General features: G+C 42.3%; 1 protein-coding gene across 1 annotated transcript; it reads left to right on the top strand.

Moving 5' to 3' along the window:
* Positions 1-1,323: 1,323 nt before the first annotated feature.
* On the top strand, positions 1,324-6,630 carry adrb2a (adrenoceptor beta 2, surface a). The gene is made up of 2 exons (XM_035649876.2): positions 1,324-1,550; positions 1,845-6,630. The coding sequence occupies exon 2, from the start codon at positions 1,845-1,847 to the stop codon at positions 3,090-3,092; it is 1,248 nt and encodes a 415-aa protein (XP_035505769.1). The 5' UTR covers positions 1,324-1,550; the 3' UTR covers positions 3,093-6,630.
* The last annotated feature ends 15,186 nt before the right edge of the window (positions 6,631-21,816 follow it).

Genomic DNA, 21,816 nt, shown 5'->3' with positions numbered 1-21,816 from the left:
TCTTATATGTAATTAAACTATTTTTCCAGTCTAGGTGAGAATCATCTAGACTATTGGAACGCCACTTCCTTTCTAACCTACGTGACGTCTGTTTTAAAGCGCGTGTCTGTGCATTAAACCATGGAGCTATCCTCCTCTGTTTGACTGTCTTCTTTTTCAGAGGGGCGACAGTGTCAAGTATTTATACATGTTTAACTGAAATACCTTGTACAGATTATTCCGTTGAACAATTTGGAAAGGGTACATAAACAAAAATGTTACCGTGAATAGCTGCATGTTAGATAATTTGCATGGACTCTGTAAGCTTCATTAAAAAAAAAATGCAAATGCGTCCTGAATCCTTGAATGTCTGCATTGTGAGTGACATGCACTCTGGAAAATTGGGTCCAGACATTTTCTGAAGTTTTTCTGTCACATATGGTGAAAGCAGCAGGAGAATATCTGGGTCAGACACGAAATCAACACGAAAATTTCCGTAAAATTCTGTGGAGTCTGGGTAGAGCATGTCGGACATGACAGGACATAACAATAATTCTGCTGCGGAAAATAAGTGATTTTGTTCACAGTCATCCACACGCCCACTTGCTTGCTGAACTTTCCCTGCATTCTCACGTGGGTTTACTTTGATATTTTATAAGGCTGGTAGGAAAAGTTCCAGAGAAGGTCTGGAGCGATATTTGCGTTCTCACATACAGCCGCTCTGGAAATAATCAGTGTCCTGCAGGGCACACTCTCTGTGCAGTCTTTACAGAAAGCAGGGAGTGGGGGCTATCTGTAGTTTAACCTTTGATTTTATCTACAACATCTGTAAAGGCTCAAACTTCTCTCAATTTGTATGTATGCTGCACATTCTTTCTACTAAACATGTGGAGATACGGAGAATGGTAATTGTTAAACTTCCCCATAAATCAAAGATTATGGACTAAAGATGGCTGAATTACTTGTGCGTCCAACTTTCTCCTCACTCTTCAGATTCAGTTTTTTTAACATGATCCAGACCAACAGGCAAGAGCTGTAAACCCCCCCTCAGAGCTTGGACTGCACAACTGGACATAATACATGCAGACTAAAGGCAGACTTTTAAGCAAATGTTTGCTACTTTTAAAAGATATGAAGGATTAAATCAGAAAAAAAGAGACTTTTCTTCAGTTTGCAGCTTTCTTCATGCAGCCCTGCAGCAGAAGCAGCTGTGGGGACAATGTGTTCAAACTCTCTGGAGCTCTCAGCACCCTCCGCAGGCTGGCTGTGTGATTGGCTGAGCACCGGCCATGATGTCATCACTGCACGTTATAAGGGCTCTGACAAATAGTCTGGGAGACACATTAGAGGAAACACCGCTCAGCGGAGGCACTGAGTGAGAGAGGCACCTAGAGATTGTGAAGAGAGAGACGAGCTGTGCACGGGCACAAAGAAAAAGGAGAGTTTAAAAAAGAAGAACATAAAGTAAAGTAGAAAGAAAAGACATGTGACATGGAATACTTTACAGGGACTACCTGAAGAGTCATATTTCAACTTTATATGGGAGGCAGGAAACAAGACAACCTGTGGAGGTTTGTACTTTTTTTTCTTGTCTTTGGCAAACAAGTTTGTATTGTGTTAGTTTTTTAATGCTGTGCATGCTGAACAAAATTTAATGGATTTGTTTTTTTGGTGTTGGCATTGTAATTCTTGTTCTCCTTTTTTAATTTTTTTTATAAAACACTGCAAATTTGCTACTGCTAGTTTTATATGCACAAATGCGTTTCGATGAACATTGTTGTTCATCAGGCCGTTTTTAGATTTAAATTGTCTTCCCTTCCTTGTCTGTGTGTCTTGTGTGTCTTAACCACACATGGTTTCTTCAGATGGGAAGCACAACCCCACCAGTGTACCTCAACGTGAGTGCCGAGATGATCAACTCATCATCAGGCCCCGCTAAGCATGAGGAGGGTTACAGTGAGCCAACAATGATCCTGCTGGGCATGATCATGTCCTTACTCGTCTTGTGCATTGTCTTTGGCAACATCCTGGTCATCACGGCAATCGGCCGCTTCCAGCGTCTCCAAAATGTTACCAACTATTTCATCACGTCCCTGGCCTGTGCCGACCTGGTCATGGGCCTCATTGTGGTCCCTTTCGGCGCCTGTTACATCATCTTCAATACCTGGCATTTTGGTAGCTTCTGGTGTGAGTTCTGGACTGCAACTGACGTGCTGTGTGTGACTGCAAGCATCGAGACCCTCTGTGTCATAGCTATAGATCGTTATTTAGCCATCACTTCTCCTTTCCACTACCAGTCGATGCTGACCAAGAGCAAGGCTCGCATCGTGGTTGTGCTGGTGTGGGTGATTGCCGCATTGATATCCTTCCTGCCCATCCACATGAAGTGGTGGATATCAGACGATAAGGAAGCTAAGGAGTGCATCGAGGACAGCAACTGCTGCGAGTTCTACACAAACATGGCGTACGCCATCACCTCTTCCATAATCTCCTTCTACATTCCTTTGGTCATCATGGTTTTTGTCTACTGCCGGGTCTTCCAGGAGGCCAAGCGGCAGCTGAAGAAGATTGACCAAAGTGTTGGACGTTTTCATAACAGCGACAACAGCACCCTCAACCCTTTGGAGGCCAACAATGGGCGTACCAACAAGAAGGCTAAGTTTTGCCTGCGTGAACACAAAGCCCTAAAGACCCTGGGTATCATCATGGGGACCTTCACTCTGTGCTGGCTGCCCTTTTTCCTGCTCAACGTGGTGGTGGCCATATGGAAAGTGGAGGACATTGACCTCACCTTCAGGATACTCAACTGGATAGGTTACGCAAACTCTGCCTTCAACCCGCTTATTTACTGCCGGAGCCCTGACTTCAGGTACGCCTTCAAGGAAATCCTCTGCATGAAGAGGAACCGCCTCAGCAACCAAGGGACGGTGAATGGATGCAGGCACAGCTGGCAGAGCGAGCAGCAAGGGCGGAGTAAGGGCAGCTCAGAGGACAGCGACGGCCACGAAGGGTGTGTGGAGAAAGGTGCGGGGGTCTGCAGTGTTGTGGACAGAGTAGTGGACCCAAATGGGAATTGCAGCAAAGGCCTAACGACTGTTACGACTGTCCTTTAAACTTGGAGGCCTGAGACGTCAGTCAACAAGTTGATCAAGACATGTTTACACTGCTTTGAAAAACTTTTCATATTGAAGGTTAATTTTGAGTAATAAAGGTTAGGCCAGTCAAACAAACTGGTATGTGGAGACCATTTTAAAAAAAACTGCCGTAAGCATGGTGAGCTGAAAAGCATTTTTCCCTCTGTTAGCACAGTGAACAGATACTGTAGGAGATCACTTTTCCATGTTGTTACATTTATCACTTACATTTATATATCTACCTCATCACATCTTTAATATTTCTTTCTTAAGCTATATAAACTACTTCACACTACTCCATAGGACTTACACCAGGACAGTATGTCATCTGTCCATTTACCTGATGAAAATGGTTTGTTGATTACACAACTGCTAATTATCTAGCTACAATTGCATTTGTGGAAATCCTTATCTTGGATTTCTCGGTGAAAGGGCCCACAATTTACGAGCATAAAATGTTTATTGAAATTCAAAGTACAAGTGGTGTCTTTGAGTCGGTAAAATCCATTTGATTATGCCCGTTTGGCATTGATATTAAGTAATGTATTTCAATCTGAGGATCAAATGTGATACCGTTTTGGTGCTTGTTTTTTTCTTCCGTTGTTTTTAAAAAAAAAATATTTAAGAAATACATTCCTACACAACCATGATTATAATTTTGCTTCATTTACTTTCCAAGGTTTGTTCTTTAATGGATTGTCTTTGTGCAAAAGATGATCAACAACAGGTGTGGCAGAATCTATCTCTCGCTCTCTCTGTCTCTCTCTCTCTCACCTCACTGTGCAGAAATGTTAAGAGGCCCTTTCCCCGCCTTCAATGTTTTACAGCCTGTTGCATGGGAGCTTGTGTTGCCACCAGATAGTAGCAGATATATGCATATTGAGTTATCTACTCCAAGCTGGTGCACGCTGAGAAACTGCTGAATGCATTTTTTTTCCCCTTTTTGCCACTCTTCATCAAATATACTACTATTTGGTTCACCATAATAGCCATTACATAAGTGTAAGGCAAATGGTTACTCTCCTGCCCACCTCTTGGTGCCTTTGGCAGTAATGGTTGTTCCTATTGCTGCAGAAACCATGTTTGTTGAAGAGATTGTGTACTTGCTGTGTTTCAGCATGAACGCTGTTTAGTGAAACCAGAGAGGCTCTTTCCTCAGCCATGGCACAAGGGTACAAACCACAAACAATAATAAACAGCACGTTGAAATTCCCAAGTGATAACAAAATTCCAGCCTGAGATGCAGTGGCTATGACTGCTCAGGCCAATAAACAGAGATGAGGAAAACCGAAAAATGCAGTGCACCTTTGTCACTGCTCCCTGACAATTCCCAGAGTCTGGATATATTCACAAAATCAGTCTAAAATTTGAATCCGACAGTCGACAGACCACCGAGCAGTGTCTCAGCTGTTCCAGTTGTTTCAGTCACTCTCCTTCAGTCGTATCTTGGTGTGCAGTCTCCAGGAAATGTCCCGGTCCAGCTGAGCCCAGCCCAATAAACACAAATAAATCCATTATCTCTGCTGCTTAGCTGGAGAATCCAAAAAGTCAACACTGATTTGCAGGTTGGGATGAGACTTTCTTTCTAATCACCTGTCTTCAGATCACATGGCCCTGGGAGGGTCACTTCTTGACCTCTGCAAGCACTAATGGACAATGGGTACTTAGCATGCAGGGCTGTGTTTGGAGAAGTCATTACACTTTCCTCACACTAAATGACTACATTAGACTCCAGGGGAGTAATAGAAGTGTTGCTGTAGATGTAACCCCCTTTCCCCAGTCAGTTTGGCAACCCCCAGTATGTTCTGATCAAAGTGACAGCATGCTATATGTGGCCACTGGGGGGGGTGCAGGGATTCTCTGCCAGTCTAAATCGGTGTTGGTGACCTGTGTTTTAGTTCGTGTTGTGTTGCCTCTGGAGAAAGATCAGCTGACTTCGTCAAAACTGTGAACTTTGTTCCCTTAGAGGGATCTCTATATACTGTATCACTGTTTAGTCAGCACTGTTGTCACAGTCTTTAGGGATAGACGTAACTACGGAGCCATCATACGTCAGTGTTTGCCCTGTGAAAAACAAGCTTTCCTGTGTGTTGATCTTTTTTTCCTCGATGGATTTACGGCAAAGTAAATGCAAGGGGTTGAATGTCACCGCAAATGTCCCCCCCAGCATTTCCACTGTACAGTATATGCACAAAGCACAAAACAGATGAAGGTTCTAGACCAATATTTGGATCCATTTTTATTCTTTTACTCAGAATTCATCAATGCATTGTCACTATGTTACGAGTCACAGGATTCAAAAAGATCTGTATTTCAACAATTCGTCTTCTTTAGAGGCGCTTTTCAGGTGATTATTTGCATGTCTGCTATATACGTGTGGTGATGCGTTTGTGGATTTTGGTGACATTTCCTTTCAACGTGATCCGTTGTCGTCCAAGTGGAACAGGTGGTGAACTATATATCCCCACTGCTCCCTCCTGGCAGTGGCCTCTCCTCGCATCTCGGCTGTCACATAGTTATTAACGATTATTGTTTCATCAATACACCTGTATAATGAGGAACGTAATTCATGTCTTCACCTCCTCTTGCTGGAGGACAGAGCGTAGTTATGTGCAGTGTGTCTTGAATCATTAGCTTACACTTCAGCATTCCAAGTACTGCTGATGGCTTGGAGCCAAATGCAAAACCTACAGACCCGTACGATGTACAGTCAATTCTCCAAACGAAGCCTGGCCCCAAATGATCATTTTTAACTACCGGTCTGCTAAAATCATGTGGTTTTTTTTCTTATTTCCAAGTTGATTGTGGGTCACAGACCATTCTTAGAGGGTATGTTAAAATGTATGACGTACAGTATGTTTCAGTGTAAATATAATCAATGTCATGGATTGGCACATTTTGATATGATGAATGCTCAGGTGAGCTAATGTCAACGCTAATGCTGTCATCACCGATCCACCATAGCCCCTGTTGAACGAGAACAGTTCCCCCATGATTTAGATTAGATCGTTCACGTACTTACAGCAGCACTGTGTCGCACTTTCATGAAACCTTTGTGGCGTTTTCGAACAACTGAATTCCGTGTTATTAACTGTAAATAATGGCTGAAGTGTTATGCTGGGTAACTTGTAACAATATTTTTGAGGAAGTCGCTTTGGCCGTTTGTGATTCAACATGAACGAGTCGAGAGAAACGGTCACCGTGACATGGTGGACTATTCTGATGAATCGATGGATATGAATGTGAATGTTTGATGAAAGTTAAATATGGCTTTAGCCGTCACGTGACAAGTAAACCTATCATATGTGAACTTCCTATTGTGACCAGAGTGAAAAGGTCGTCACTCAGGTGAATGTTTACTAAGTGTTTGCAAGCTATTTTCGCACAAATCTTTTTTGTTCACTGTTTGTTGAGGTAATGAAGCCTATTACAACATGTGTTGTCCTGTGGTATTTATGGAAAAAAAAAAAGCGTATGTGCTGTTACATTTGTATTGAAATAAATGATGTACATGTTGCGTGTAATGTCCATTCATGTGTCCCTTATAGATAGATAGATAGATAAATACTTTATTCATCCCAAGCTGGGAAATTCTGGTGTAGCAGCAGCACGTTTCACACAGCACACATCACACATTAAAAAAATATATACAATATATATTTGTTTTACACAATAAATTAAAATATACGAATTGCCCAAAAAAATATAGAAATTAAGAATAATAAATTCACAGAATTTATATGAAGTATTGACAGTGGAACAAGGTCTATCTGTCAGGCAGAGGTGAGGTGTTATAGAGTTGTATGGCTTGCAGCAGGAAAGATTTCCTGTAATGGTCCTTGTGACAGCGAAGCTGAATCAGCCTATTGGAGAAGGAGCTCCGCTGTCTGTCCAGTGTGAGGTGGAGAGGATGGTCCGGGTCATCCATGATGGACAACAGTTTGTTCATAGTCCTCCTCTCCACCACAGCTTCAAACGCGTCCATCTTGCAGCCTATTACGGAGCCAGCTTTCTTGATCAGTTTGTTCAATCTGTTGGTGTCGCTGGCTCCGATGCTGCTCCCCCAGGAGACCACAGTGAAGAACAGTACGCTGGCAACAACAGACTGATAGAACATCCCCTGCTGCACACATTGAAGGAGCTCAGCTTCCTCAGGAAGTAGAGTCTGCTCATCCCCTTCTTGTACACAGTCAGGCTGTTGGTTTTCCTGTTCAGTCCGTTGTCGATGTTGACTCCCAGGTACTTGTAGTCCTCCACCGTCTCCACCTCCTCCCCCAGAATGAAGAGGGGCTGTGAAGCTGTTCTCTTCCTCCTGAAGTCGATCACCATCTCTCTGGTCTTGTCCACATCCAGCAGCAGGTGATTTGTTCCCGCCCACTCCACAAACCTGTCCACCAGCGCTCTGTACTCTCCCTCCTGTCCATCCCGTATACACCCAACCACTGCAGCGTCATCAGAGAACTTCTGCAAGTGGCACAACTCAGAGTTGTACTTCAAGTCAGTTGTGTATACGGTGAACAGGAAAGGAGACAGCACAGTCCCCTGTGGAGCTCCTGTACCACTCACCACCGTGTCAGACAGATCACGGCCCAGTCGTACAAACTGCGGCCTGCCTGTCAGGTAGTTAGTGATCCAGGAGACAGTGGACGCGCCTACACCCATCAACCGCAGCTTGTCACCCAGTAGCAGTGGCTGGATGGTGTTGAAAGCACTGGAGAAAATCAAAGAAAATGATTCTCACAGTGCCGCCAACACCATCCAGATGCGAATGGGCCCGCTGCAGCAGATAGGTGACAGCGTCGTCCACACCCAGAAGAGGCTGGTAGGCAAACTGTAAACCTCAGGTAGGCCAAGACCAGCCTCTCCAGCACCTTCATCACATGAGATGTGTGGGCAACTGGTCGGTATTCGTTGAGTCCGGATGGAGTCGACTTCTTCGGAACAGGAACGAGGCAGGACGTCTTCCACAGCACCGGGACCTATTCCAGGCTCAGGCTCAGGTTGAAGAGATGCTGGAGAACAGCACACAGCTGGCTGGCACAGGTCTTCAGAACCCTGGGGCTGATGCCATCGGGTCCCGCAGCCTTGCGTCGGTGAAGTCGCTCCAACTGTCTCTTCACCTGGGCCGTTGTCACAGTCCAGCGGGGGAGGGGGTTCTGACTGTCCGTGGGGGGATGGAGGTGTTGTGAAGGTGGGGGTTTGGATCCTGTGTGCTCACCACAGGGGAGAGAGGGGCGGAAGCATTGGAGGCAGTGAAGGTGTGTGGGGGGCAGGGTGTGTGGTGGACGAGACATCCCATTGCACATCCCACTCCGTAGACTCAAAGCAGGCCTGCAGTGCCTCATTGGCCTCCTGAGTCCACTTCCTCATTGTCTTAGTGAACACAGGCTGCCGCTGGACAAGAGGGACATACTTTGGGGTCATCAGGACAAGGGTTGAGATCAGATCTGCTGAGTGGGGGGAGGGCGGTGACACTGTATGCATCCAGGTGGTCCAGTGTTCTGTTTTCCCTGGTGGGGCAGTCAACGTACTGATGAAAGGTTGGGAATGTTTTGTCCAGTGTTGCATGGTTAAAATCCCCAGTAATAACCATGAACGCGTTGGGCTGCTGCGTCTGTAGACGTGAAACTGTGGCGTGTATGACGTCAGCAGCTACCTCCGCATCAGCTGATGGAGGAATGTAAACAGCGATCATCATGGCAGACATAAACTCCCTCGGCAGATAGTACGGACGCAGCCCGACGGCCAGCAGGTCAATGTCCGGGCTGCAGAGACGCTCCTTCACGGTTACATGTCCGGGATTACACCACCTCTCACTCACATAAAGTGCAGTCCCCCCTCCTTTCTTCTTACCGCTCCGCTCGTCTCTGTCCGCTCGGACCGTGCTGAAGCCGGGCACAGCCACGCTGTTGTCCGGGATACATTATGATCATTAGTGAGTAGAATATAAAAAACAACAACCTGGAATGCTGACTTTAATGTCTATGTTTTTGTGAAAGCACTTTGTGAAGCAACTTCTAAAAGGTGCTATATAAATACATTTATTATTATTATTATTATTATTATTATTATAATAATAAGGGATATGTTATGATAGCATCAGGCCTGAGCAGTGACAGCAGTTAAGTGTATTTCAGTACGGGAAACCATACATCCGCATGTGATCCAGATGGAATGATTAACAGAAGTGTTCAGGATAGTATGAAAATGTTTCTATTCTCCCTTTGAATCTGCATGTCTGCCTAATGCTCCAACTAATCAGATAAAGGGCACCCAGGAATCCAAGGGAGAAGGATAGTAGAGATAAATGGAGCCATAAAAATGTCTAGATATTTGGCACTTAGCCTGAGCAAAAAGCCCTTTTTATGATTCTTTCACACATAAAATACAATCACTGGCAATTTCAAGATTAAGAGTAAGATTAGCAGGACTAGATGAAAGCCTACTATACGACTGGACCTTGTACGGTCAATGTACACAATTGAGGCGCTATTTGCTTGCCTGACTTATTGTTATGTGGGGTTCCTGGGCTCTGACATTAAAACGGCATCTGTGCACATGAAATACAGTACACTGCTAGTCTCATGTCTCGTCTATTAGTTGTAAGAACCGAAAAGTTACAGCAGTATACAACAGAACCTCAACAGGCTCAATGCAGACTTTTTCACATGCCAAGTAAATGACAGGTGTTGCTGAACATCGGTGGCCCTGTTCATTTCAAGAGTCTCAGTAATGATTTTCATTATTTATACTTGTAACATCAAAGTGTTTGCCTATACCCTAATAAGGATTTTCGGGACATCATCACCCTTTAGTTTTAGCCATTTATGCGATTTGTACATCAGCTCAATCAGACGTTACATGGACTTTGTCCGAGGGAGCTGGCAGGGTAGAGTCGGTTTAACGTCTGGTTCGACGCGTTCGGACATTTGCCTTCACACATGCAGCTCTTCCCGGGGAAAGTCAAGAAAAGTTCAGCGTTGCAGTGAGTGTCTAAAAGCAGCTTGGTTAGGAATACAGTTTTATAGAGGAGCCAACATTCTTTAGTGGAACGAGTTCTGTAAATGAGCTCATTCAATTCATGGTGAGCAGACAATAATGGACACGTACAGTGTTTATGTTTTTCCAATCTGCTTTCATCAGCCTCACTGCTCTTTTCATTTTTTTCTTATGTGACAGACCGGGGTCCAAAGTGAGGTCATTTGGCAAAAATATATTCCATAAGACAAGTGATGACTTTATGTGTGACTGGGGGGAACATACCAACTGTAATATTCCAGTAACTCCAGTCTTATTCGTTAGTCTACTGTATCCATTACATTTTCCAAACCAACAGGTTCAGCAAGTCCTCATCCTAAAAAGTCCTTATCTTGTGATAGTTGATTAAAAGTAAAGCATGCTGTAAAATATAAACAAGCCAAAACCCGACCTTCTGTAACTATGTAAGCTGAGCATAGAGTAAATTTAGAATCCAACTTGAGTCCTTATTTTATTCTTCATGGGCTGTCAACTTGTCAGTAAGTTGACATTTTACCTGGGACCTGTTACTCTCCGTCTTTTCCGCATTGACATCATGAATGTAGATTTTCATTTGTATTTTCATTCTGTAGATGCTTTTACTGAGGGCAACTCACAACCGAGGGACAACACTAAGACTACATCCAAACCACTACATTTTTGTTTCAAAACTGAAACAATGTTTTCCGAACATATTTGTTTTTGCCCGTCCCTGCAGCCCCGGAGTTTTCAAACTATAGCGGGGCGAGCAGCGTTTCCAAACTTCTCCATTTAAGGGGGCCTGAAAACTCTGAAGTAGTGAGGACTGCAGGCGTAAACGTAGCAGCAGTGATGCATTTTAAAACAAAAATTGTAGTCATGTGGATGTAGCCTAAGCTTCAGTACAGTAGGAGACCGTGAGTAAGTACTAAGTGCAAAATCAGTTCGATAGGACAAAGTGTGCGAGATCAGTTATGGAAGTGCATCGCGGGTGTTAGATATGTTGGGAGAGGCTGTGCTCTTGGAAGTTTTCAAGAGGTCAGCTTGTGGAACGGTCATTTATTGCTGTTGCCAACATGATCTACTGAAAACTGAAGATCCAGCGTCAGACCCTTCTTTAGGCATTATTCACGCCTCCCTTGTGCTGTTGAAATTCACATTAGCATCGTTGCAGCGGTATCCTCAGTGTAAATGCGTCCACTTTTGCAAACAAGAGCTCCTCACCGCCCCTCACTCTTGACTCGTTTAAGGCTCAAGTTTCCCTGTGCAGTGTTAGAACCGCGTTCTCAGTTCGAGTCTTATCAAATGTCTCAAGGGTCACGACGTTCACTGAGCCTGAAACACAGAGGTGTGCGGGCACAATGTAAGGGTGTGAGATGTGTCACACGCTCCCTGGGGCTTGTTGGCAAATTTTCAATACTGACGGGAAAAAACATGAAGGAAAACACACTAAACTTATTTGACTACCGAGGCTTTTGAATAAGCAGGGAAGAAAATAATACTAGAAATTACGCTCAAGTGAAAAAAAAATGCTACTGCTTGAAAAAAAAAAGACTCAAGGAGAAGTAACATTACTTGCGTAAAATGCACAAAAATAAAGCGCTAAGTAAGTCAGGCCAATGTGCCCAACATCATATAGCTGTATCCCCTTTTAAAGAAATGTAACAATCAAATTAAAGCACATCGTCAGGCTACTGGAGTATGTGCGCATACACATGGAAATATGCCCTTCCCAGGTGATTATGCCACCAAAAGCAACCAGTGAAAAAAGAAAATTGCTTAACAACAACAAAATTTCTTCAATTGGTAACAAATGAATTAGGTTTTCTCAAATCAAAGTGATCAACTGTCTTAATTTGTTAACTTTAAGTGGGACAAACTTGATTCATTTGTGTTTTACTGATTACTACTTCTTTTCTTTACATCTGTTACACAGCGACCCGCCCAGTATCCCCCGAGCTGTTGCCAAGCAAAGCTTTACCCACGTTGAGGGACAAACCAAACACTCTCCGAACCAAATATCTGTGTGTATCTCCCGGAGCAATTTACACCAGTGAAACAATTTCACAGGCAATTGTGGCACAGAATAAACTCTCCAAAGTAAAAGTCCAAAAAAGACAACCCAATTGCCGCATTAAAAAGAATCAAAAGGACAAAACCAAACAGGCAACACATGGCGGCTCGGAGGAGAGCGAGAGAGAAGTGATTTTCTCCAGCCCTCTATAAAGACATCTAATCAGGCAGGCAGATTTGAGACAGGAGTGTCTCGTGCTGAAGACACACCTCTGCCTCTCTGCCTCTGCGTCCTGCACAGGAACAGACACAGGTTGGGAGGGGTCATCACAACATGCATACACCTGCAGTCACCCCCCACTACCACCACCACTAAACTTTGACTCCAAAAGCACACAAAAATGACTTTGTTGCTGTAACGAGAGTAAATGCAGCTGTCCATCCCTGCAAATACTCCCATGCATGGTAACATCTTCCTCAAGGAGTTCGATCGTCAATACATTTTTAAGTAGCAGTAGTTTTTCGGTTTATTTTCTCAGATATGTTAAGCATGTCAGTGACATGCTGCATACGGGGTGTGAGCATGTGAAAATGTCATCTCTGATAAGTCGCTGTCCCCCGGCACTTTGGTGACCACAGTGACCAGGGCACCACAATGTCTGCAGGCCCCTCATTCCCTAGGGCCTTAATAGCATGTGTGTGTGTGTGTGTTCAAGCGCACACATCTGCGCATCTCAAATCAAAGCTTGTCCCCTTCTGAAAAAAAATTGCCCCACCCGACCTGAGGTTACATAAGCAAATATGAACTCAAGGGATGTGCTTCACTTGGTTTCTAAGGCCAAAGAAAATGTGTTCACATCTTCAAAAATATTTTACTTCTCAAACATGCAATATTGATGCTATTTGTCGCTACCACAAACCAAGTGCAATTATCCCGAAGATCTCATTTATCATTGTGTCAAGCCAATTTTTGTTTCTTGTCTGCAGTCAGCCACATGTAAGCTCAGAATATAAGAGGACATTGCCTTTGACGGCTGATTTATGCCCTGTTCTGTAAGACTTGAAGATTGTGGAATGGATTTTGCGGAGTCCATTCTTTTTTTTGCTGAGTTCCCCCTCAAAGTAATGGAGTCTGTGGCAGCGAAATACAATATAGTTAAAAAAAAAAACACATCCATGTTCATATGACATGCAGTGCAAATCAATTCACAAAATACCAAGATATCAATAAGACAAATGTGACATTAGTGATGCAAAACCAATATGGGATACAGGGATCAAGGGTTAATTATATAATAAAAAATGCCTCATTATGTCTGTGGGACACAGAAGCATAAATTTAGGACAAACATATTGCTGTTTTTTTTTCTCTCTCTCTTCTTCTTCTGCATTTTGAAGTCCAGTCACACCAGTGAATGGCACAGCAAGTAGGAAGTGCTATCATGTTGATGACGACTTACATGGTGATCTCTAGTTTCCATACCAACATTTCACATGCTAACAAGCCAGGAATGTAAGTAGGGTATGGTTAAATCTTCAAATTTGCTTAGGAAGTTTCCTAAATCCTGAAATGATTTATTTAACGCGACGTGCCATGCACGAATGTAAAAATAGATTAAATCAGAAGTAGAAGAATAAGAAGTTGAGTATGAATGTGAAAGAGAAGGAACGCAAGTCATCATGTAATTTACCGTTGCCAATGAAGCATTTCCATCTTATGCCATTCGGTGGTCATGCGGATAAATATGAGTGGACGGGAGCGAGAGCAAACACTGTCAATGTGACAAACATTTCCTTTCAGTTTCGTAGCCTATATTATTGTATAAGATGCACATTTTTAAGTCCATCTTCGGAAATGGAATGGTGTTCTCCACTTCATACATAATTTGATTCAATAACCTTCATTGTAATGGTTACAATAATACACAACATGGTTAACGGTCATGGTCATGGTTAAAAAAAAACAACAACTCTATCTTGTTGAATGCTGTTGGGAAAAGTGAAATGAACTGTAGACTCTCTTGTTCTCTAGTTTTGTCAACACATCCATCCACCCTGACCCCTTTGTGACCAGTAAGACAACTTGATCTGGCCCACCACACTATTCATAAATTCAGAAACTAGTGGGGGAAAATCCTAATAGCAGCAATTAGATTTATTTTTGCGGTAAAAGAAAAAAAACATAAATGAGTAAACTGAGATGTCCTTCAGGGTGGTCCCTTCAGGCTGTATGCCTGTCAGCGCACAGTCAGGGTGAATAAATTACACATAAACAAATCCGGAAAGTCGCACTTCCCAAGATAAATGGACAAACTATTATATTAGTCTTTTTGGTGAAGTAAAAGACTCGGTGAAGTCAGTGTTCGCAGTTTGCAGGGTTCACTCGCAGTGATGAGAACTCTCCAGCATCATTGGAGCTGGACACATGCAACTAAACTGGATGAGTTACGAAGACAGATGTGTAATAAATGACTTTGTGAGCCCAACTAGCAGCTTTTACAGAACTTAATTCCAACAGACATCATGTTATCCAGGCACGTTTTGTGATTGGTGAGCTGGAACATTCAGAAGAATTTATGAAGAAGCCTTGTTGCCGCTGTGGAGCTGCGAGAACTGGACCAAGCAAAATTCAACTTTGCATAGCGGATTACTGATACAGCCCAAGATTTAAAAAACACCCCAAAAAAAATGGCAATTTTTCTCTCTGCCCTGTGATTAAACAACAGACATAACACAAAAACCGACCAACTCATCATAAATAGATGGGAAGAGGCGTCGGCAGCCATCACATTATGGGCCGTGAAGTAGTCATAAAAACTGAAATGGCGCTTGATAGTAAAAAGGGTTCCCACTCCTGCAATATAACACCGTCACCTGACTTCATTGTTTGAAGTCATAATTACTTCAACCCCTAGAGGGCTTTGTCAATTATTTTCCACGTCGTTTTGCCGTATTTGCTGTAAAGTCTGTCGTTGTTCTCACAGTAAATTGTAAGCATGGGTCATAATAAACAGCTTGCACGAAGCATCCATGCTTTGTTTTTTCCAGACTGGGGGGCTGGCTTGACATTTAACAAGCTTATTGGCTCGTCACTGATGAGACAATAGTTCACCCAGTTTATAAAAAAAATAACATATTAGTATTGTCAGGTCTGTCTACAATCAATCCTCTTTTGTTGAGGAGTCCACACTTCAATAGGGAAGGTTGTATCGAGTGGATGGTGTAACACAATAAGTCATAATATCATTGTCGATTGTTGACAAGAGGTCACCACGACAATTTACTGTTGCATAGTGGTGCGGTAATGCAAATCAAAATTGAACACGAGTCGAGATGGTGTCACTGATCACAAAGATTTCATGAAGAGGAATTCAGGCATCATGAACTTTTTAAATGCTGTGTTTGCTGCTTTATTTCTTAATTTTCTACCTCTGGCATGACTACTGGCTCCTGCTGAACTTTTCTCCCAGAAACCAAAGGAGGATAACCCACGGGCTGTCGAGTGTATTTGTGTACAGCATGTAAGGTGCAGCTACTTAGAACAGACTCGCGCTCATAACTGCATACATCTGTTTGTGGTTTGCTATGCTGACAAATGCTTGCTGGCTTTGGTTTACAGGAGGCCAGGAAGGTTTTGTTTTTTTAACCGAGTGTAAGGGTGGTCACATATTATGTTGACTGCTTACTGTCAGCAGGGGCTGTTGTGGGCTGCTACTTCATTTCCAGTGTCAACCTCATATTTCTCCCTGCTGCTGCTGTCAGTGGATGATTTTGAGAGGTTGCAGTGTAATGACACTATTTAAACTGAGCCTGTCTGCTCCGTCTTTTTCTTTCTTATGCCATGGCTCAATTATCCGACAAAATAAGTGTCATAATGTGCTTCCAAGTAATCAATTTGACTCTGAGCCAACTCCAGTGTATTGTATTCTTAATGGTCAGCAATTTTATTTGTTGAGGGCTTTGTCACTTTAACCACCTTTCTCTCGCCAACCCAGTGCCCTATGTAATATTCGCAGCATAGGTCTGTTTAAAAAAAAGGTGTAGTTGCTGATGGATGCATATTGTGTTCAGAAATGCAGGATTTTACTTTTGAAGAAAGTATTTATCTACCAGCACCATCATTGTTGTAGAGTAAAGTCACCAACAGGACTTTTAAAATGGGAAACTTACATTAACTGGGCCCTTTCTTGTTGTCGCAATTCAAAACAGTGCTAGACCATACGATGGGAACAGTTTGGGACAGGAATAACTACAGCCCAAACTGGAGCACACTGGCACATAGGTTCAAAACGAGTGAGAAGGATTTATCTGGCAGAGTAGTGAAGGAGAGGGACCAGGGCCCAGTTGTTCAAAGTTTATCAAACTGGATTTTGGATAATGGATTCAATCGAATCTTGAAAATGGGTTGTTCAAAACTAGAAAATGGATTATGGATTTGGATTAGATCACGGAATTCAATCTTGGTTTTAATCCGGATCAGACCTTCAGTTTGCGTTGTTCAAAACTTTTTGGAAGGATTGGGATAACTTTGATCCACAAAATCAGGATTATTCTGATCCCAGCAGAAGGGTGGAAACAGACTGGATTTCAGGAACAAAATGCTATGTACCTTTGAAATTGGTCAAATAAACATTTAAGTCATGTAGTATAGTTACATTTATTCATATATTGAACCTGAATAATAACCATGACAGTGAAAAAGTAGATTAATTAGAAATGTGGCTTTCGGTACAGTAAAGTTACACAAAAGGATTTCCTTCCCCTGAAAAGATCCTCCAAATATCAAACAAAATGTATTCAATTCAAACTTTCATTTATCACTTTGTATTAATCACACAACTAAAAAATAGTTTCTAACAATTGCATCCCTTATTGCATGTCCAGTCAGTCCCTCATTCTGAGAAAAAGCAGCTGGTTTGTCTGAGTCTTCAACAGCTTTTTATTTATTTGTTGTGGTTCAGATGAGAGATCTGACAATTTAGAAATACATAGTTTTCAGATTTTTTTAAATAAAAAAACTTTGAGTGACTCCACTGGCTTTTCTACCTGTTGTTGTCTACATACCTAGCAGCCTTCTGTGTGAATTGCAGTTCCGTTGAGATCACTGGTAATGCAGAATTTGGCAATCCTGAAAAGTTTGTATCTGGATCAGGGTTATCCAATCCAATGTTGCTTTGAAAAACTGGGACGAAAGTCATCTGGATTACGTGATCGGGATAGCAAAAGATAGGATGGATCATTTAAATCCAGATCAAGTTGTTTGAGCAACTGGGCCCAGGCTCTTATAGCAGGGTTGAGGAGAGGGTCACTCAGTTTCAGGTGTGCCTCGTCTGCTGCCCTGGAGAAGAAAACAGCCAACGCCCCCTGACAACACACTGCAGGGAGGAAGCAGGAAAAAGGAGGGGGGAAGAACAAACAGAACACAAGCAAATCGCAAAACAAGGGCTGTGTCCGAAATCACCCCCTAACTACTATATAGTGCCTTCGCCATTTTGTAGTGGTGTCCGAATTCTTAGTGAAATTTCATATACCCTATATAGTGCCCTGATTGTATCCCAGAATGCATCGTGAAAAGTAGTGGACATCCGATGGTCACTAACCGAGCACTATATACCATGATGCATTGCGCTCGATGAACGGCAGCAGCAACACGTCTCAGCCTTCTCTCTCTTCTTGATTAATGATGAGAATGGACACGGATATGAATATGAAATATTTTTAATGTAATGGGATTGTCCACCGGCCGGCGGCGTTGTAGTGACGTCATAATCCTGTGACAAAAACGTAATCACCATCGCGACTCAAGTAGTGTCCGAAATCGTAGCTGGTGAGTGCACTATATAGCCCACTACAACGAATCCCCTATATAGTGAGAAGGGGGTAGTGAATGAGTGGGTGATTCCGGACACAGCCAAGAATCGTCACACATGGGTTGGTTCCATAAGAACATGTTCCCTGTTTATTAGTTAACAGGAAATCCCGCATAGGTTTTAGCCAACTGAAAAAAAAAAGACAAACACTGGGATGACTGACTGTCGCCCGCTTGTTGCATCCAAACAAGAGTCGAGAGTCCTTGTTCTAACCCATCACAGAACAGACTTGTCAGGCCTTGTCGCTAACCCCCACCCACCATAAATGCTCTTTATCCCCTTGACACCACAGAGATCTCCCCCAGAATTCCTCGGACATGCTCCCAGTGTTTACTAAACAGGAGACAGAGATGCCTGTCGGCTGAGAAATCTGATGCCTAATATGGTGCTGCAGATATGGATGTAGTGTGAGGCAGGGGAAACCAACAGCAAATATGCATGGCGAGGGTGTGTGTGTGTGTGTATGTGTGTGTGTTTGTGTGTGTGTGTGTGTGCGTGCATGTGTATGCGTGGTCTCAAGGGCTTATGGTTAATGTCCAGTAAGAAAAGAAGTACACAACAGTTCAGTCCTGACTTAACAGAGGGGTACAGCATGTGAAATGGAAGATATGAATTACATGTAAAACATATCTTGGCCCAATTGTAAATACTTACTCCAGCATGGGCAGTGCATTTCATCGGACTCATGCTGCCAAGTTACCAGCCAAATGGACTAACACTATTTTTCTAAAGAGAGCCAACTGCGGGGTTTTTTAATGCGAGACCAGTGTTTTGAATAGGATTGTTCAAAGAAAATCAAATGAAAGTGGTCAAATGTAACATGCATTACTAACCACATTGCAGATGAACCAAAAAGGTCAAAAAACCTGAAGACGACAGGGTGCACGTGGTACTGTGGTCAAAGAAGTTCAAATGCAACCAAGGAACATGAAAGACTTGTTATCAAAACCACGTAACATCTCAGACGTTTATAGCTTCATATCCTCGACAAGGCTTGTTGAGTAGAGACAGATACTGTCGACTTGAATCTGTACAGTTAATCCCGCTATCCAAACACTCATCCACAGGCTGCTGTAGTTCTTCACCTCCATGGAGGTCACATGAAGGCTTGGATATATTGTATATACAGTAACATTTCCTTAATATTACACACACACACACACACACACACACACACACACACACACACACACACACATTCTCTCTCTCTCTCTCTCTCTCTCATCACCCATTTCAGAATTAACCAAAAATGATGCAGTGTGTGTTGGCTGTGATAATAAGATCATTCATGCATTAACACAGTGAAGGATAAAGGAGCCAGTTAATATCGTCAGAGAAGTGATGAAGAAGAGGAGTGATGGAGAAGGGCATTGCAGAGTGTGGCGTGCGTGTGTGTGTGTGTGTGTGTGTGTGTGTGTGTGTGTGTGCGTGCATGCGCATGTGTGTGCCAAACTGTAAAGCAAATCAGTCTTCCTCAAACTCCGCAGCTCAGGCTTTTTACTTTTAATAAGTTTGATTATTAAATGACCAGTCAGCACTAGTACAAGCACACAAGCACAAGTAAGTGAACAACTCTTCTTAGATTGACTTTGGATTCGCGACACTTGTTGTTGCCATGTAACTCTATGATGCAATTAAATCCCTGCATTGATGCCAGGGGAGTTTTTAGCATGGAAAGTCATCTCTGCATCTTTAGAAAATGCCTCATTAAATAATCAAGTTATTATTGACTGTGGAAGAAAGAATGTTAAAGGATGACAAGAAACTGTTAACTCGTTTTTTATTTATTTATTGATCATCTCTTCAATGTGAACTCCAATACAAATTCATGGTGCAAACGTTTAGTAAAGGCTTCCATAAACTTTACACTCTAAAAAACAAAAAATCTTCAAATTGAATTATGTGTGTATCAGTTTGTTGACTTGGCTGCTCTGTTTTACCCATCCCCTAAACTCCTCTAGAAGTTTTGACTGTGTGCAGTGGTGTGACCATGACTCCGACAGAAGCACGGCCAAAGTTCCTTAAAAGGGCAATGACTTGGTCTCCTTCTTTTTATTTTTTAAGTTACTTCTCTTAAGTGAAAAATAGGTCCAAGAGGCATTATGTTCCCTTGGGATTCATGATTTGAACTCAACTTTAAAAAAAACTTTTATGTTTTTAATTTTTCTTTCCTTCCTGCTGATGCCGTGTTCCGTTATCACCATATACTATATATAAAATAGACGTAGTCCATTGGGAAGTCTGTGTTGCCTGAAACCTGAATTCTCTTGAATGGCCAACAGAGGGCGACTCCACTGGTTGCATAAATAAGTTTGTTTTAACAGAAGTTTATGAGAAAATGACTCTACTTCTCGATTGATTCATAACATCAGTAGACATTTTCCTGAGGAGTTAATGGTCTCAATCGCTAGTTGCAAGTCTTCGTCAATACAGCATGATGTTTATTTTGTAAATTGTGAATACCGCATCATTGACAGTTGGTACCATCCAATAGGTGCAGGTCAAAGGTGGAGGTGGACGTGCAGTGGACGAGCTCTCAGTCAGGCCCGCTCCTCCAAATAAGGTCACTTGCCCTTTCAAAAAACCAAGATGGCGCTGGTCAATACACGAAGCTCGAGGCTTCAAAACAGCGGTTCACAAACCAATGGTTGACATCACGGTGGGTGGCCACATGGTTATCACTGTATTTTTGTCATTGTATAAAAGTCTGCTGAGCAGGTGCAACAGTGGCCTCTGTGGTCATAAGTGATAATTACAGGAAGCTTAAAATCTGCTGGGCTGGAACGGGCTGGAAAGGATAAAGGAATGGAGTGGAAAAGAAAAGGAAAAATGTCTTCAAGTGAGGTACAGAGACTGAAAGCAAAAAAACGAGCTAACTTGGCTGTGACAGCAACGGGCAGTCGGTGAGTTAGCCAGCAGGAGAATGTTTCTCCATCAGCAGGATAAATGTGGATACTACAAGTGGGAACATCATGTAATATAGTTAGTGTTAGATATTCATTCTTCTATTTCCATGGATCTCACTAGAAAAAATAAATAATACAGGATTTCACAGTCAAAAAGGATAATGTGCTGCATTATTGTATTTTGTTTGAAAATCTAACATTTGTTTTTTTATATGGAAGAATTGTTTTTTTTTGTAAAAGTTTGACATTTTTGCTTAAACAAATTGAGTGATTATGAATAAATATTAACGATGTGGAGCAGATTTCATAGACCAATTTCCTCTTTATGAAAAAACTACTGTCAACTTTCAACCAGTTACACTGGCTAATCCATTCTATTCGGTTGAACTCAAGACGTGCCTCTGTTTTCAAGTGAATTAAATAAAATAAAAAAACAGTATTACAGTATTAGTAGTACACAGGCTTTAATACTTTCTCTGCTTTAGTTATTATTTGCCAATGTAGTCAGAGTCTTTGCAATTTTTTGTCATAATAGCTTGTCGCATTGTTTGTACTAAAGAGAAACCAGACGAAAGCAAGTTCTGTTTTACTCTAATGAGATGTATAACTATTTTTGGCCTCACATGCTTCCTGCTTGCATAAAGCTCATTTGGTTTCCGAGTAGTACTGTTTTTTTAAAACAAATATCTCAATCTGACAATGTTTCAAACGATAGGGCACAGACAGTCCCCTTGTTCTCTGAGGCATTCAAATATATTATACATTTACTTGCTGCTATTAACTGAAGGATATAACCCTCTTTATTGTTTAATTCCACAGGTGTTTTCAACCTTTTCCCTAAATGCCAGGTAAATAAGAAAATAAAAATGTCACTTCATGCTCTAAGGGTTGCATAGATTATTCATTGGTGGAGTTTTG

This window comes from Scophthalmus maximus, chromosome 9, assembly GCF_022379125.1.
Source record: "Scophthalmus maximus strain ysfricsl-2021 chromosome 9, ASM2237912v1, whole genome shotgun sequence".
Taxonomy (NCBI): Eukaryota; Metazoa; Chordata; class Actinopteri; order Pleuronectiformes; family Scophthalmidae; genus Scophthalmus; species Scophthalmus maximus.
The sequence above is the reverse complement of the archived record's forward strand: the minus strand, read 5'-3'. Positions and strand labels throughout refer to the sequence as shown.

What these genes read in the sequence shown, in the direction of transcription:
- adrb2a (XM_035649876.2), top strand. Translation starts at nt 1,845, where the DNA reads ATGGGAAGCACAACCCCACCAGTGTACCTCAACGTGAGTGCCGAGATG.